Source organism: Lissotriton helveticus, chromosome 3_1, assembly GCF_964261635.1.
Source record: "Lissotriton helveticus chromosome 3_1, aLisHel1.1, whole genome shotgun sequence".
Lineage (NCBI taxonomy): Eukaryota > Metazoa > Chordata > Amphibia > Caudata > Salamandridae > Lissotriton > Lissotriton helveticus.
In genome coordinates, this window is record NC_136061.1 from 1,553,710,924 (window position 1) to 1,553,726,013 (window position 15,090).

The 15,090-nt window shown below is 43.8% G+C and overlaps 1 protein-coding gene across 1 annotated transcript in view; it reads left to right on the forward strand.

Moving 5' to 3' along the window:
• Window positions 1–353: 353 nt before the first annotated feature.
• CRYAB (crystallin alpha B) overlaps window positions 354–15,090 on the forward strand; it is a 56,948-nt gene continuing 42,211 nt past the window's right edge. The window contains exon 1 of the mRNA XM_078683950.1: window positions 354–678. Within this exon, the coding sequence (XP_078540076.1) occupies window positions 481–678 (198 nt within the window). The 5' untranslated portion in view covers window positions 354–480. The remainder of the gene's footprint in view (window positions 679–15,090) is intronic.

Here is a 15,090-nt window from a genome sequence, read left to right on the forward strand (position 1 = left end):
GCCTAGTTTGGTCACCCTTGGTGTGAGGGCTGTGATTTTGCTGTGTGTGGGCATGCACACAGACACCCCGTCTACTTTGCACGCAATTTGTACAAAACTACTGACTAGCCTGGTAGCCCAAGAGAGGCGTGTGGTATCCGAGCCAAGAAGGACAGCGGCCAAGTTATGTTATGCTGGGGATTGTTTTTATAATAACACCGCGGTTGCTGGTCAGCACTGCCCCCGCTTTTTTTGTCAATCGTGAAGTAGCCGCGTACAGTTGTGTCCCCAGACGCCCAGCCCCGTGACACCCCCCGCCCAGAATCAATCTTTGCCGGTTGAATGAAACGAGACAGTGCCCGAGATAATGAAAACCCTGACCCCACAGTTCCAGAAGGTTCGGGCGGCGGGCGCGCGCCTATAAAAAGGCCCCGCCGTGTTTGCTCCGGCCACTTGTCATCTTTTCCTCTCTGGGCTGGTGGCACCTTTGAGTGACGGGCCATGGACATCTCCATCCAGCACCCTTGGGCCCGGCGCCCCTTCTACTCCTTCTATAGGCCCAGCCGGATCTTTGACCAGAGCTTCGGCGACCACCTGCCCGAGATGGACCTCCTGCCCTCCGCAGCGGTGGGCAGCCCCCTTTACTTCAAGTTCCCGGTCTTCAAGGCGCCGAGCTGGGTGGAAGGCGGACTCTCCGAGGTAACGGTCCTCAGTGTTTGTTTAGCTCAGCTGCTAGGAAGGCATGTACTGGAGTTTATTAAAGATCCGGCCTGGAACGGAAGCACAGTATAACCTGAGGGCCTTGTGAATATTCGAGAAAAAAAGGGGGCACTTTATAGTTCAGACCTTGGGCCGGGGAAGCCCTTATGTGCCTTATCAATGGTGCGACAGGTGAATTCAATTAAGTGATGAGCAACCAAGGCGCATAAAGTTATATGACATATATTATATACATATATTACATATGTATATTACATATATTATATTACATATATACAAATAAATATTTATATATACACACACACACACACATATATATTACATATATTACATATTGTTACTGGCACAATAGAGATTATAATACGCAGCTCAAGACTGCAAGGAAAGGCAGCCTAACCAGACCAGTGCTAGCAGTGTGTGGTTGTGTATGCTTCTTCAAAACGTGTCATGACATAGTGTACCATAGCATAACTAGGAGGCAATATTATGTTATCATTGTTCTGTCTAGTGCCCACTTCAAATTGAAATGCTTCCAAGCACTTGTGGGTATGTTATGGAACACACCGAACACCTGTGAAAGGTGCAGTATTGAGAGCAATAGAGAAGACGACCAGGCCAGTCAGAAGCTGTTTTGGGGTCCAGAATAAAAACTAGTTGTAGGGTCCTTGCCCAGAGAAGCAGGTTTCTGTCTCAGCTGGGCCATTACTTTCTTCACAGCGCCTCCTTTCCCACGATCACCTTATTTGAGAGCACCTTGAAGTATCTCAGTTCAGGATGCGCACTGTACACAAATCTCTCTCATATGTGGTTTAAAAGACCGTAATGTTTCACCATCTATAATAATAAATGCTCTATATAGGAGACATAGAAAACGGACTTGCCGCTTGGATCACTAAAAAAAATTGTCTCCAGGGTAGGTGGGAAAGATTACGAGACCCATCTTTCGCGTGATTTTGACAATGTTTACTTAGAAAACATGGTTCAAGCCGGACCCTCAGCAGGGGCATAGGGAACACCCCACCCCAACCCCCCGTTTAGCAGCTTAAGAATGGGCTTCCACTGGGCCTGATCAGTTGGGGAGCTGAGTTCTCATACACATTATTTAATTGTTTATGGGCCTCTTATGTCTGCAGACAAAATGCCATTAAATAGCACCGCAAATACAACGAGAGAGGGCTGTGAGCTATCAGATGGCATGCACATAAAGAAAAAAAGTTGAATAGTAGAAAATGCAGAGATGAACATATTGAAAAGCAATGAGCATGACAGAGAAAGATATGAAAGGAAAAGTGAGGATTAGAGAAAAAAGATTGGTAGATACAAAGGGAAAAAAGAACAGAAGGCGAAAGGAAGGGTGACAGGAAGGAAGCAAACGTGAAGGGAAATATGGAGGAAAGGTGAAAGGAAGGATGAAAGGGTAAATGAATGACTGGATAGAGTGAGAGGATTAACAGGCGAAAGTGTGCACGGATGAGAATGCACAGATGAAGAGTGAATGAATGGATGGTTAAAAGATAGGTGGATACATGAACATATTGATGAGTGGATGGGTGAAAAGCTGGATGGGCCAATGGGTGTGAATATGTAAAGGTGAAAGTATGGACAGATGATTGCATGAATAGATAGAAAGGTAAATGGATGGATAGATGGAAGGCGAGTAAAAGGAACTCTTCTTAGGAAGCTTGCATTGGCTCGCTTCGCACGCGACGTCTGATTTGAGATATGTTTCAAATGGGTTGGTACTTAAATTTTCTGGCTACTTCCTTGCTTTCCAGCTTCATTAAACTGTGTAATTCTAGACAATTCCTTTTCTTCACTGTTATTCCTTTGTCATTGTCATCACGTTTGAGAGCACCATTGAAGCATTTCTATTAGTGATGCACACTGTACAAGAATTCCTCTTGTATATGGTTATAAGGCCATAATGTTGCTCCAGCTATAAAAAAAATATAGGCCTGTGCAGGGTGCACAATGCAACTGACTTGCCTCTTGAGGTATTAATAAAATCGCCAGGGCAGAGGAGTGTGATTCACTAATTCTAATAAACGCCCATGAGTCCTGTAATATAATCTAATGCGCTAAAGTGAAACAATCCAAAATACATTTTTATTATCTTAAAAGTTCTCACCCAGCTGTAAGTATAGTGATAATCAGCAACACTTGTAGCAGGGTGGGATGCTATGACTGAGCTAACAGCTGTTCTCAGCCTACTGGCGCTTCTCTGACAGACAGGCTGGCTGCAACTCAGATGGAGCAGTGGAGAACTATGGGACCCGGCTGTCACCACTTCAGTAGCCCTGCCCCATTGGCACTAGTAGCCAGGCGGGAGACTTTTGGGTGCAGGGCGCACAGCATGTGCTCTCAAGACCTAGATGTGCCCGTCACTCACATCTAGTCAGCTGCAAGAGTGGCTTGTCAGTGTGGGTATGGCCTGTTTCATAGCATGGCCTAGGATTAAAAGAAATGCACTGTGAAACATGTAGTGCTTAATTTGTGCTGGTGTTTTCTGGTGCTCAGCACCAGCGCTTAATTGCCAACACCTGCACTTACGTCCGCTGCCAAATGGTGGCACGGTTTGTATAATTTACAGATAAACAGAACATCAGTTAGTTTATTAATTCAATATACATTAAAAACAACTAATACCTGTGTCCCAAGCCATTCTTATAACTTTGGGAGCCTCAAACAGTCTGAATTGTCACACTTGTCGCAGTGTGATGATTAACCCTGGGTGCCCGATTCGGCTACGCCCACGGAGTAGGCGTAGTGTTGCCTTCTACGCATTTTGCGTAGACAGCGTAGCCGGCAACACTACGCCCACTCCGTGTGCGTAGCCGAGTCGGCCGCCACTCGCCTCCCTCCCGCCCTCCCCTAGATACATTATTTGAGCAATTAGCCTTATTAAAACAATATTAAAGCACTTACCTTGTCCGGGGCTCGTCCGGGGCTCCCTCTTGAATAGCGTCCTTTTCCTGTATACCAATGCGCATGCGCGGCCGCCCGCGCATGCGCATTGGTATCCAGGAAAAGGACGCTATTCAAGAGGGAGCCCCGGACGAGCCCCGGACAAGGTAGGTGCTTTAATATTGTTTTAATAAGGCTAATTGCTTAAATAATGTATGCGGGGGAAAGCGGGAGGGAGGTGCGTAGTGGGGCTACGCGGAGTGCGGGAGTGGGCGTAGCTTCTCGCCCTCTCCGCGTAGCTCCGCGGAGCCCCACTACGCCCACTACGCCCACCCTTAGTGATGATTAGAAGCTATGTGAGTATTGTTATGGCTGTGCTGATAGGGGCAATAGGTGGTGCAAGCTTCGGTGGCTTCCTGACGAGGGGCATGGCACTTATTGTTTTACAAATTAAGTACTGGCCAAACATGCTGTGCATGCCTACAGCCTTGCCCATAGTGTGTAGCGAGGCATGAGGAAAATTGCCCCTCCTTCGAACGGTGTGAAGCAGGTGAGTACAGCACCACAATTACTCTACAGGATGTAGCCTTACAGCTAGAGTGGTCGACATCGAAGCTGGGGAACTGGGTTTGAGTCTCGGCAACGACGCTCAACATCCTGTGATTCTGGGCAAATCACTTAATCTCCCTGTGCCTAACAAAAATGAATGTGTCCTCACGTAACAAAACTGGTGCTATGTAAAGCGCTCTGATACCCGACATCTTCGGGTCTAGTTCGCGCTATATAAAACTCTAGACAAAGTTAAAAAAGTACAAAAATAGTTTAACCCAAGTGGCTTTATTGTGAGACTGTATAAATGGTGTAAACGGATGCAAAGTGACAGGCACACATAGAGATGTGAACACCTGGTTGCATGATTGGATAAGATTAACAAAGTAATAGGTGATGATAAACATATATCATTATCTATGTGCTACTTTGAACTAGTGATAGACAATGAACCAGTCTTCCAATCTCTTGCACCATTCAAACAACTTTGATTTCCTTATCTCTGCTATGTATACGTTTGATTTGAATTCGCTTGGATTTCAGCACATATACCATATAATAGAGCCATAATGCCATTGCTCCAGGACAGCCTATAACTACTAATATTTTTTAGACAGCAACTTACATAGATCCAGAGCAACATTTACCTTATGTCTCTACACTCTCAGTTTTAGCAGTTACTGGTATTATGCAATCGTGAATAAAGCGGTTCTTCCATCTTCACAGGCCTTTCAAATGCAGCAGGCCTTTTCCTTCTCGGCACCCAGAATCGGAACAACATCCATGTATCCATCAGGGCCCCCAGTGCTGCTCCAGTTTAGGAAAGAGTTGAAGATGCACCTCTTTAAAGAGCACTACACCATGATGCAGTAACAGTCCAATAACCAGCTACCACTCCTATTTCTCTTTGACTGTATGCTTGCCTTTGACCCGGTATAGTGCTTTGCTGCAGTAGGTTAAGTTTACCCTTTACCAGTTCCACATTCATACATCGTAGGAAAGTGTCCCTTTTTGTATGGTCACCGCCCACTTTTTTCTCCAAATGCTGATGGCTATGACTCTGATAAAGCACTGGTATCTGCTGCCCAGACCCCATTGCCTGTGCTCTCTCCCAAAACTGTTATGTTTGACTTGGAAAATTGGCAAAGACTTTACCCCGTTATAAATCCCTAGCGTATGGTACCAGAGGTACCCAGGGCCTAGATGGTAAAGGGGTCCCCAGGGCTGAAGCACTGTTTTGTGCCACCCTGGGTGACCCAAGCATGCTGCTGACAGCAGGCCTGCCATTTCTGATTGCAGGAGCAGTGCAAACTGCTCAAACTCGACGGTGCCCTCACTGTACTCCGACCTGGAACTTCCTTTTCAGATGTTCTTAATGGAACTTATGCTGTTTACACTATATCGAAGTTATTTCCGATACAATGACACCTGGTATCAACAGTTCGTGGGAACAGCCATGGGCAATTCTGCGGCACTGGCATATGCGAACATCTTTATGCAAGAGTACGAAGAGACCAATATCTTTGGTAAACCGGAATAGCAAGACAACCTAAAACTACTAATAAGATACATTGATGACATATTCATCATTTGGAAAAATTCCAAAGAAAATTTACATACCACACTCACCAGCTTTAACAATGTAGATGAACAAATACAACTGACCTGGGACATTTCAGAAATATCAGTTACGTTTTTAGATGTTAAAGTATCTATCACAGACAATGGATTTGAAACAGATCTATACACAAAAAGTACCGACAGAAACAATATGTTGCACTTTTCAAGTTTTCATGAACCCAGCCTGAAAAGACATCTCCCCACCTCACAGATGATTAGGGTGAAAAGAATAACTTCTATAAAAAATCAAATGACATTAAGAATGGAAGAGATGGCCACTAAGTTAAAAAAAGAGGTTACCCTGATCACATTATCAATGAAGCGAAGAACAAAGTCAATTCCATGGAAAGAAGTGAACTATTAAAAACCTCGAATAAGAAGGAACAAACCAGAATGGTAGTAGTTTCTAAGTTCTCTACATCAAGTGCAAAGTTTAGGAAAATCATCACAAAACATTGGACAATACTGAATCTGGAACCAGACCAGACTTTAATAAATCATTTGAGAATCTACCCCTGTTTGCCTACACAAGAGCACACAACATAGGAGAGATATTGAAACACAAACCACCCAAGACGGAGACATTCAAAGGTACCAGAGCCTGCTTGAACTGTGGCAATTGCAACAGCATAATCAAAGGAAACACAATCGATCATCCAATGAGAGGACATACAATTAAACTAAGGGTGAATGCCACATGTGATACAGCCAACGTAATATATGCATTGAAATGTCCCTGCGGGAAACTCTACATTGGTAAAACTGAAAGACGTATGAAAATAAGACTTACTGAACACAAATCAAACATACGGTTGAATAACATGAAATCATCAGTTTCCGTCCACTTCATGGAGAAGAAACATAACATATCACAGCTTAAATTCACGATACTCGAGACTGTTGATAAAGTGGAAGGGAGGGATAATACCAAATACCTCCTACAAAGAGAGAACGTTTGGATTCAAAAACTATCAACACAGAAGCCTCATGGTCTTAATGACCGAATTGAACTGTCATGTTACCTTTGAAGAATTATGATTGTTTCTTGACTGACATTTGTAGGACCTGAGGGTATTACCATTGTGATGTTCCATTTGCTAATATGATTTTATGATTTTATAATGTTATTATTTTCGATATATATTCACTTGGCACACCAGATATCACACTCATGTGTTAGTCACAGGGACCAGTACAGACTGACATTACATTTTTTCGTCATTTCATAAGTTCTAATCCAGGCTTTTACTTTATTTGAACCCACAAAAAAATATTTTTTGACGAACACAATCCATTTGCTTTCATTTCCCAATAGAGATTTTTTATACGAAATTGTTACCACGTTGAAACGAAGTAATGGATGGATACATAGTCTTTTTTCCAACTTCATTATACCACGTGATCGGAACTTTGTTTGAACTAAATGGCGGATATGAGAGCAAGGGTAGAGACGCGGTTTAGCCGTACTGAAGATCGGATATATGCCGAGGATCAGATTTAATAAGGTTAGTTCTGGAGCAACGGGTACAGACTAGCGTATAATTGTGGTATAGTTGGAGGTTTTGAACAGTTGGGATAGTAACGCGTGGTTACTTGTATTCTCATCCATAGCTTGCTGCATCGACCATAGATCGAGAATTGGTTTAACAGGCATGTAAGTGAGACGCCAACAACAATATGTTTTCTCCGTCACGGGGCATAAGGTTGAAAGAGGTGTCTCCTAACCCTCCACGTTTCTTGATCCGTTACTCCACCTTTGTCGTATATGTGGTATACACACTATCCCTGTCATCACGATCATTAGAAACAGTCAACACCTTGTATATAGCGATTCAAAACAACATAATGGAACCCACACATATATTCTCTTATTGTTTTTTCTATTATCGTTTTTAGTGTTATTCCCTGATGGGGGGCAGAAATTAAATGCCCGAAATGCATTGGATTCGACTATAATAATGCCTCATGTACAAAAATCATGAAAAAACTGATGAACTTACAATGAATAATAATTGTGGAAATTTCATGAAATAAAGATTCAAAGAACCAAGATCAGAAAACTGTGTGGAAACCCTCATTTTGCGCTGAGGGGAAATTGAGTGTCCACGGCGATGGGTCTAGTGACTCACAAGGAACACATTCATCGTCTCACCATGTGTGGCACAGTCAAATGCATTACAGTTACTATAGTTCAGCCCCCCTAAGGTAGATTGCCCCAACCCAGGAGGCAGGGTGCAGAATAATAAAAGTGAGGGCATATAAGTGCAAGCCTATATGTCCCTATGGTGGTGTTCCCCATTGGAATCTACTATAAGTGTCAGCGGTCCATAGGATAACATGGACTGCCAACCGGGCGCTCTTGAGATTGGCAGCTCTATTATGTTTCCACTAAAACATGCCATGTTTGGTATCAAACAGCGTCCCTTCTCACCCCTGACATGATTTGCATGCCCTGGGTGATGGGGCATGCACCCAGGTGGCACATTAGAGGCCGCCCACCTCGTTGTCCCAGCTTCTCTGTACACTGGCTGACCAGCCTGATCTTTCCCACATCTGATGCTGTCAAGACAGGATTGTGACCTCCTGTCAGGTAGTGTGATCACTTCCAGGAGCTGGGAACAAAGGCTTGGGCAAGAAGGAGACCATACCTCCCTCCTCCCAAGCAGGCTAGTGATGTAGCACATCAATGCGGTGACCATCAAAGGCTGCACACTTCTAATATGCATCAGGGCTGACTCCCAGTGCAGACTCCCAGTGCAGAAAAGATCCCTCTCCCGACCCCAAGTACATTTGCACCCGAGCGGGTGGGAAATTAACTATACAGGTAGGTGTATACCCCCAGAAGGCAAGCCATATCTCCAGGGTGGGCAACCTGGTATTTACACTACAATTTGATTGATGCCATCTTTATAAATGACAGACTAGACAGTTCTGGGTAGAAAAGGTGACCTACACCCTCAGATGTAGTCACCTCAGGGGCAGACTAGCTGCAGGGACTAGCTGCCCATTGGCTACTAGCTTCCAACCCCCTGCCTCCCCTAAGTCCAGGATTTAAGGCCTCCCCATGACACCAGAACCTCAGATCTGAACAACTTGCATCAAGGAAGGACCAAGAGGAGACCCATGTTGCCAACAACAGGGCTAGGCCCGCAGTACCAAAGCAAAAGAAGGATACTTTGTCTGTGTTACAACAGACCTGGAACTGAGAGAAGGACCCTCATCCTTGGCTAAAACTTGGCACTCCCAAAAAGATGAAACCTTGTGGAAGCCAGAATCACCCTCAACTCTCCTGGGCTATTGGCACTAGCTCCCTGCAAACTGAAGGTAAAACACTTGCCTGATCCAAAGAATCGCTGGGCATCAGGCGCTCAGTAGGATCTACCAAATACAGGTGGTCCAGGGCCTCATGGAAGTTGTAGTCTTGCCTGTCGTAAAGTTTCCGGCTGCTACCTCACTCACCTGGACCCAGTGAAGTTCCAGTACTTTTTCACTGTGCTTATGGCTGCCAAGGCTTGTTGGCCACCAATCTAGTAACCAACACTGCATCTACAGAGAACACAGTGCAACCATCATCCAATGTCAGCAGCTGTGTATCTGTTGTGTTTTTGCATTCTGTTTCTTGTAGTGCTGTGTAAGCGGTAAAATCAGCACCACTGCAGCTTCCATACAGCACCAAGCCAGGACAACTCTGCACCCGGACTCCACAGGTTAGGTGAAAATGATCTAACAGTTGTAGCCTGGTACTAGGGCCCGCATAGCCATATCCCTGTAAAGGTTCCACATAAATCAACCTGCAAGTGATCGATTGTCACTAGTGGTTTCTCCCATGGACCGCAATGTCATCTTTTCTATGTATTTTCCCAGCACTTATTTAATATTGCTTTAAAAATCTATAACTCCAGTTATATGTATGCTATTAAGTTTGTTTTGGTGTCTAAATCAAGATAAAAATACACTCCATTTTCATAAATTGGTGACAGATTTCTCTCAAGTCGTGCCAATCACTTATCATCCATGTTGTTACTCTGAAATGCTTAACACATGTTCTTCTAGTAAAGCCTGACTGCTCTTTGCCACTCTGCCAGGACTGAGCTAAGGATTTCTTTTTTTTATTTCAAATTTTTATTTGATTTGATGTATTTTTCCTCCCACCCTTCTTCCCCGCCCCCTACCCTAAAGTTGGATCCATAAAAAAAGAGAATACAATAAAAAAAGAAATACATTACATTACATATGTAGAGACAGGAAGAGATAGTGTATCCCGAGAAGCTGGCACAGGTCCAGTTGTTAGAGCATCCGATGTATCTGCAGTTACTATAACCTTACTCTGCCTGAGCTAAGGATTTCTTAGTGTTAATCCAAGGACCATCTATGGGGTATTGCGATAATATTACAGAGTAAGGCTACCCAGCCATACCACATAATGTTCCACTTTCCTACATCATGCATATATCCATCATACAATACCTCTAAATCTGTGAGGTTGAAATTAACATTCACATCTCCTGATTCCAAATTGACAACTTAAAACTTAGACCGCGCTCTTGTCCTCTACTTCCGTTCTGTATGAAACTAGTATAATCAAATGTGTGAGTGCGTCACTGACAACATTTTACAGTCATATCCCTCTTACCATCACTGACACATGGTGTTACTAAGAGCATGGAATTCTGCTGCGGCACAACTCAGTCTATTTGTCGGGAATTTGAAATTAAAAAGAAAAAAGTAAGAACTCTCACCAAATGCCAAAAATTGAGACTATGAGGAGCTTGGCTTGGAGTTCCAAGACATTCTTAAAGAAACAGCTCTTAGAACCAGTAATTATAGATTCTGAAAATCTCTTTTTGGTTTTGTTCCATATTAGTGGTTTGCAGGCAGTGGTAGCTCCTTCGCATTGGTGGAGGAGCATCGCCCCACTGCCTGGCACAGAACGAGCATACAAAAATAATTTTGTTTTCCGGCTCTGAGCCAATTTGGAGGAGAAGTGCTTGTGCACTCCATAAGTACGCATATATGTCAGGCCGGCTGTCTAAGGCCAACCAAAAAACGCATGGGCACTTTAGTTTCTCCAGCTCGGCTGCATTGAACAGCCAGGCAGGAGAAACCCCACAGACTCAAAGACCTGATCAGAGCGTCTTTCGTGCCCCTTCAGCCTATCCCCGCGCTGCTCTGCAGCACGGGGATTGGATGGAAGTCTGTGTCCCAGGGGCTGCTGGGACCAGGTAGAGGCCAGCAGGAGCGACGCGACGTGAGAGGCAGCCAGCGGCGTCAGGTACATTTAAAAAAAAATGTATTAGTAAGGCGCCCCCACACCCTGCACTACCCTCACTCGCCTCGCCAACCTTTATTATTGGCACATGCCACTTTTTGCAGGTGTGAGCTATTTGCTTAGTGCAACAATTTACCAATTCTTTTATGACAAGTGAGTTTGATTTGTAGGTCCACTTCGGCTATAAATTCTTATTTCTCATTCGAGAATGTTCTATATCTGAAAATAATTTTTGTGAAGATGCCTGATTTTGTTCATGTTCATAAGGCAAATTTTAATACTTGTGAAAAGGTGGCAGGTCTAAAGCTCTGAAAATTATAGTCTTCAGATTTATGAATAGCTTCTGCACAGGACAGGCAAGAAAAGTTCATTTAACACAATGGTACAACAATATTCAAGCCTGCAAACAGTAGATATCTCCAGGGCCGGCTTTAGGGCAGTGCGACCGGTGCGCCAGCACTGGGCGCTGACCTGTGGAGGAGGCGCTGACCTCGGGGAGGGGGGCTGTTTTTAGCAATAACTTATGGCTAGAGAGATGAGGAGCACTTTCGCCTGGTGGAAGTGAGAGAACCTGAGAAGGCGGTCACAGGGTGTGGGGACACCAAAAATTATTGTCATACCGGGTGCCACCAGCGCTAAAGCCGTCCAGGATATCTCAGTGGTTTGTGCGCAGTTGATTAATTTTATTGCACCCTTCCACCTCCAGTTTTGCCCGCCATTGTAGGAGTGACTGCTTAACATTCCCAGTCTTAGCAGCCCCATCTGTCTTAAAAATGGCTTACTTTAATTTGCTGTAAGATCCATATCAAAGTGTTTGGACCTCGTTGCACAAGTTCAGACACAACTCTGACATGCTTTTGTACACTTTCCAAATGAGAGAGAGGGTTGCATAGGTCTCTCGGTCCAGTCATTCTCTCATATCCAGTGTTTTTTTGTGAATGTATTCTTCTTCTGTACCCCAGGAACCCAACCGAGGTGCTCAGATGCACCCAAAGAGAATGACAGAGTGAGGAAACATTGAAACCTATAGCTTTAGCTATAGACTTCCATCTTCAACCTCCTGGATTCTGGAAGATCTACTCAAATCTGTTAATTTGACCAGCAGGCAATAAGACTATCTGCCATCTGTTTCGGCATCCTCAGAGTCATCAGAAAGATCCTCCCTCTACTCCCCTTCGAAGCAAGAAAGACCGTAGTTCTGGGCCTGATCCAATCACGGTTGGATTTCGGGAATGCTTTATACCTGGGAGCCCCTGACTACACTCTGCGCAAATTGCAGTTGATACAAAATTGCGCCGCACAGAATCTTTTACAAATCCCCCGCAGATCATCAGTAAAGTCTGGCCTAAGGAGACTGCACTGGCTCCCCGTTAGGGAAAGAGTCAACTTTAAATCCCTCTGTATTGCACATCAGGCCTTTTGGTCTTTAGGCCCAGTAATCAATCTACCTCTCATTACACCCTATCATCCTGCCAGACAGCTGCGCTCGACCGATGCCAACTCGGCCATTGTTCCTAAAATAAAGAAATCAAGATCGGGAGGCCGCTCTTTTTCCTATAATGTGGCTAAGTTGTGGAATGCTCTTCCCCAGCATCTAAGGTCCAACCCCGATCTCATCTCATTCCGCAAACAGCTGAAAACGCTCCTGTTCATCAATCAGTAGTTGGGTAGATATCCTTCTCTCAAGCAACCTACGCCTCAGTGGTAATCTTAGCGCCCTGGCGCCTCAGGGCAGCTATGTGCGCTCTGTAAAACTCATTTCATTCATTCATTCAATTCAGGTGGTGGGCACCAACATTCATTTTTGGCGACCAAGACTTATTTTCAGCTTGAGACTTTAACCCATCAGGAGAGAGCAAGGCAGAAAACGAAGGAAGGTGGAGTAAGACAAAGATACAAAAACAGTGGAAAAGGGAGATAGTGGAGATGACAAAGAAAGTGCATGGTGACAGGGGAGCCCTATCACATAAAGTGAGCATTAGAATTGCTAATATAAGGCATGGTCTCTAACATTGTTTTGGGTGAATGATGTCTTAAGAAGCTGAAGAGTTGGATCAGCAATATATTACCACATTGGAGAGTGGTAAATGCTGTGTCTCGGTAAAAATGGAAATTAATGTGTTTTTGCTTCAAATATAGAAGCATTTGTTGAAATAGCCAAATTAACATCAGATCATAGTGCAATGACATAGCACAGAGCAAAATACCACAACAAAAACAACACAACACAGCACAAAAAGCAACTAAAACAGAATGCAACCACAGTGCAATACAACAACACAATGGAATAATAAAACATAAAAACTCAACAGTAGGAAAAAATATATCACCACCTAATAAAATAGAGCACCAACAAAAACACACCACCACATAACGTTTAACAAATCACAACATGAACCAAAAATGCAACACAAAAGAACAAACATAATAAATGGTAATTATGCCACAGGACACGATTACAAGACCACAACAATATTCCACAAAGTAACACAACAAAACGAAACAAAACTACAATATTAACACAGCACCATAACACAATAACACCACACCACACTTACATAACACAAAAAGCGCAAAACGACCTATCCCAACACAATTGAAAATATGTGCTAGTGTGTTGTTGTGTATTGGTGTGTCATTGTGTTAGTGTTGTACAGTATGCTGCGTTGGATTAGTGTGTTGTCTTGTTACATTATGTTGTCATGTTATTATGTATTCTTGTTTTATTGCCTTTTTCTGGTTTTTGCAGTTTGGTGCTGTATTGTATATTGGTTGTTGGGTTATTGTTGCATTTTTTTGTTGTTTCTTTTTTAGTGTGTTGTTGCATTGCTTATTGGTGTGTATAATTATAATACATTGTTGTGGTGTTACTGCACATCAACTGTAGTCTGTCTTGAATATACATACATATTATTGTCACACATCACCACCTACATAACTACTCTTTCAAGGGCAGGCAGCAGCATCAGTCAAAATGGTTTGTGAACCAGTCCAGGAAGTGTAGGGTGGAGAGAGAGAAAGAATTGTGAAGTGGGATAAAAAATAGGCATACTTGGCATTTGGTAACGTCATCATTTGGCAGTACATTCTCCTAAGACATAACTTTGGGCCACTGCAATTCTTTTTTTTTAAGTTAGGCATTGTGGGCCAAGACCCAACAAAGGTGTGTAGAATCACCCCAAGAAAATTTAAGGCAAAGGACAAATTTAGACCTAAGTCTCTAAACTTGACTGCCTTCTTCAACCCCCTGGAACATGACAGGTCTAATCAAATACATATCTAAAGAAATGTTATTGATTTATTGGCTAAATCTGGCTTTTTTATTTTAAAAAGATTGCTTAATTTAATTTACTTCATTCTGGGCTTACATATGGTGCAGACTGATATGGAGTCCTTTACATTGGTCAGATATTTGCACACCGAGAGCTTGAGGTGACAGTTTGCAAGACAGAAGGATAATTACATAAGAAAGAACGCACATTTTACATAATTATGTTTAGAGTATCTACAATGGAGGGGACAGCTACAGGGGCCCAGCGGGTCAACCCTCGTATAGTCTAAGGGTCACTCAAGAGAGCATTCTAAGAGTATGATACTTGGAAGGCCTTATACGCTTGGAAATGAAATTGAACAAGTGCTACATGCTTGATAAGGATAAGCCTCTTAGAGACTCACAAACCACTCGCCAACCAACTCGATAAGGGACCTATGTGATATCTTAGTGTGATCAATTTTTCTTAATATTTTCATTCCATGCTCAACCCTAACCATTGGCCGTCAATGACACATTCATCTTGCCACGAAGCAAATTACTGTTTGGAAACCCTTGCTGTGAGGAGAGTGTAATCCTCGTTATTCTGTGCCTTAGACCGCACGCCTCCCGCCGCCAGACCCCAGCTCCATCACCGGGTCCGGCCGCCGAGCGGAGCGCGGCGCCGGTTGCTGCTTACAAACTACAACTCCCAGCATTCCCGGAGACGCTTCCCGCGTCAATCACGCGCCAGGCGGCGCTTAAAGCTGCTGTCACCCCGGTCGAGGGGGGGAATAGC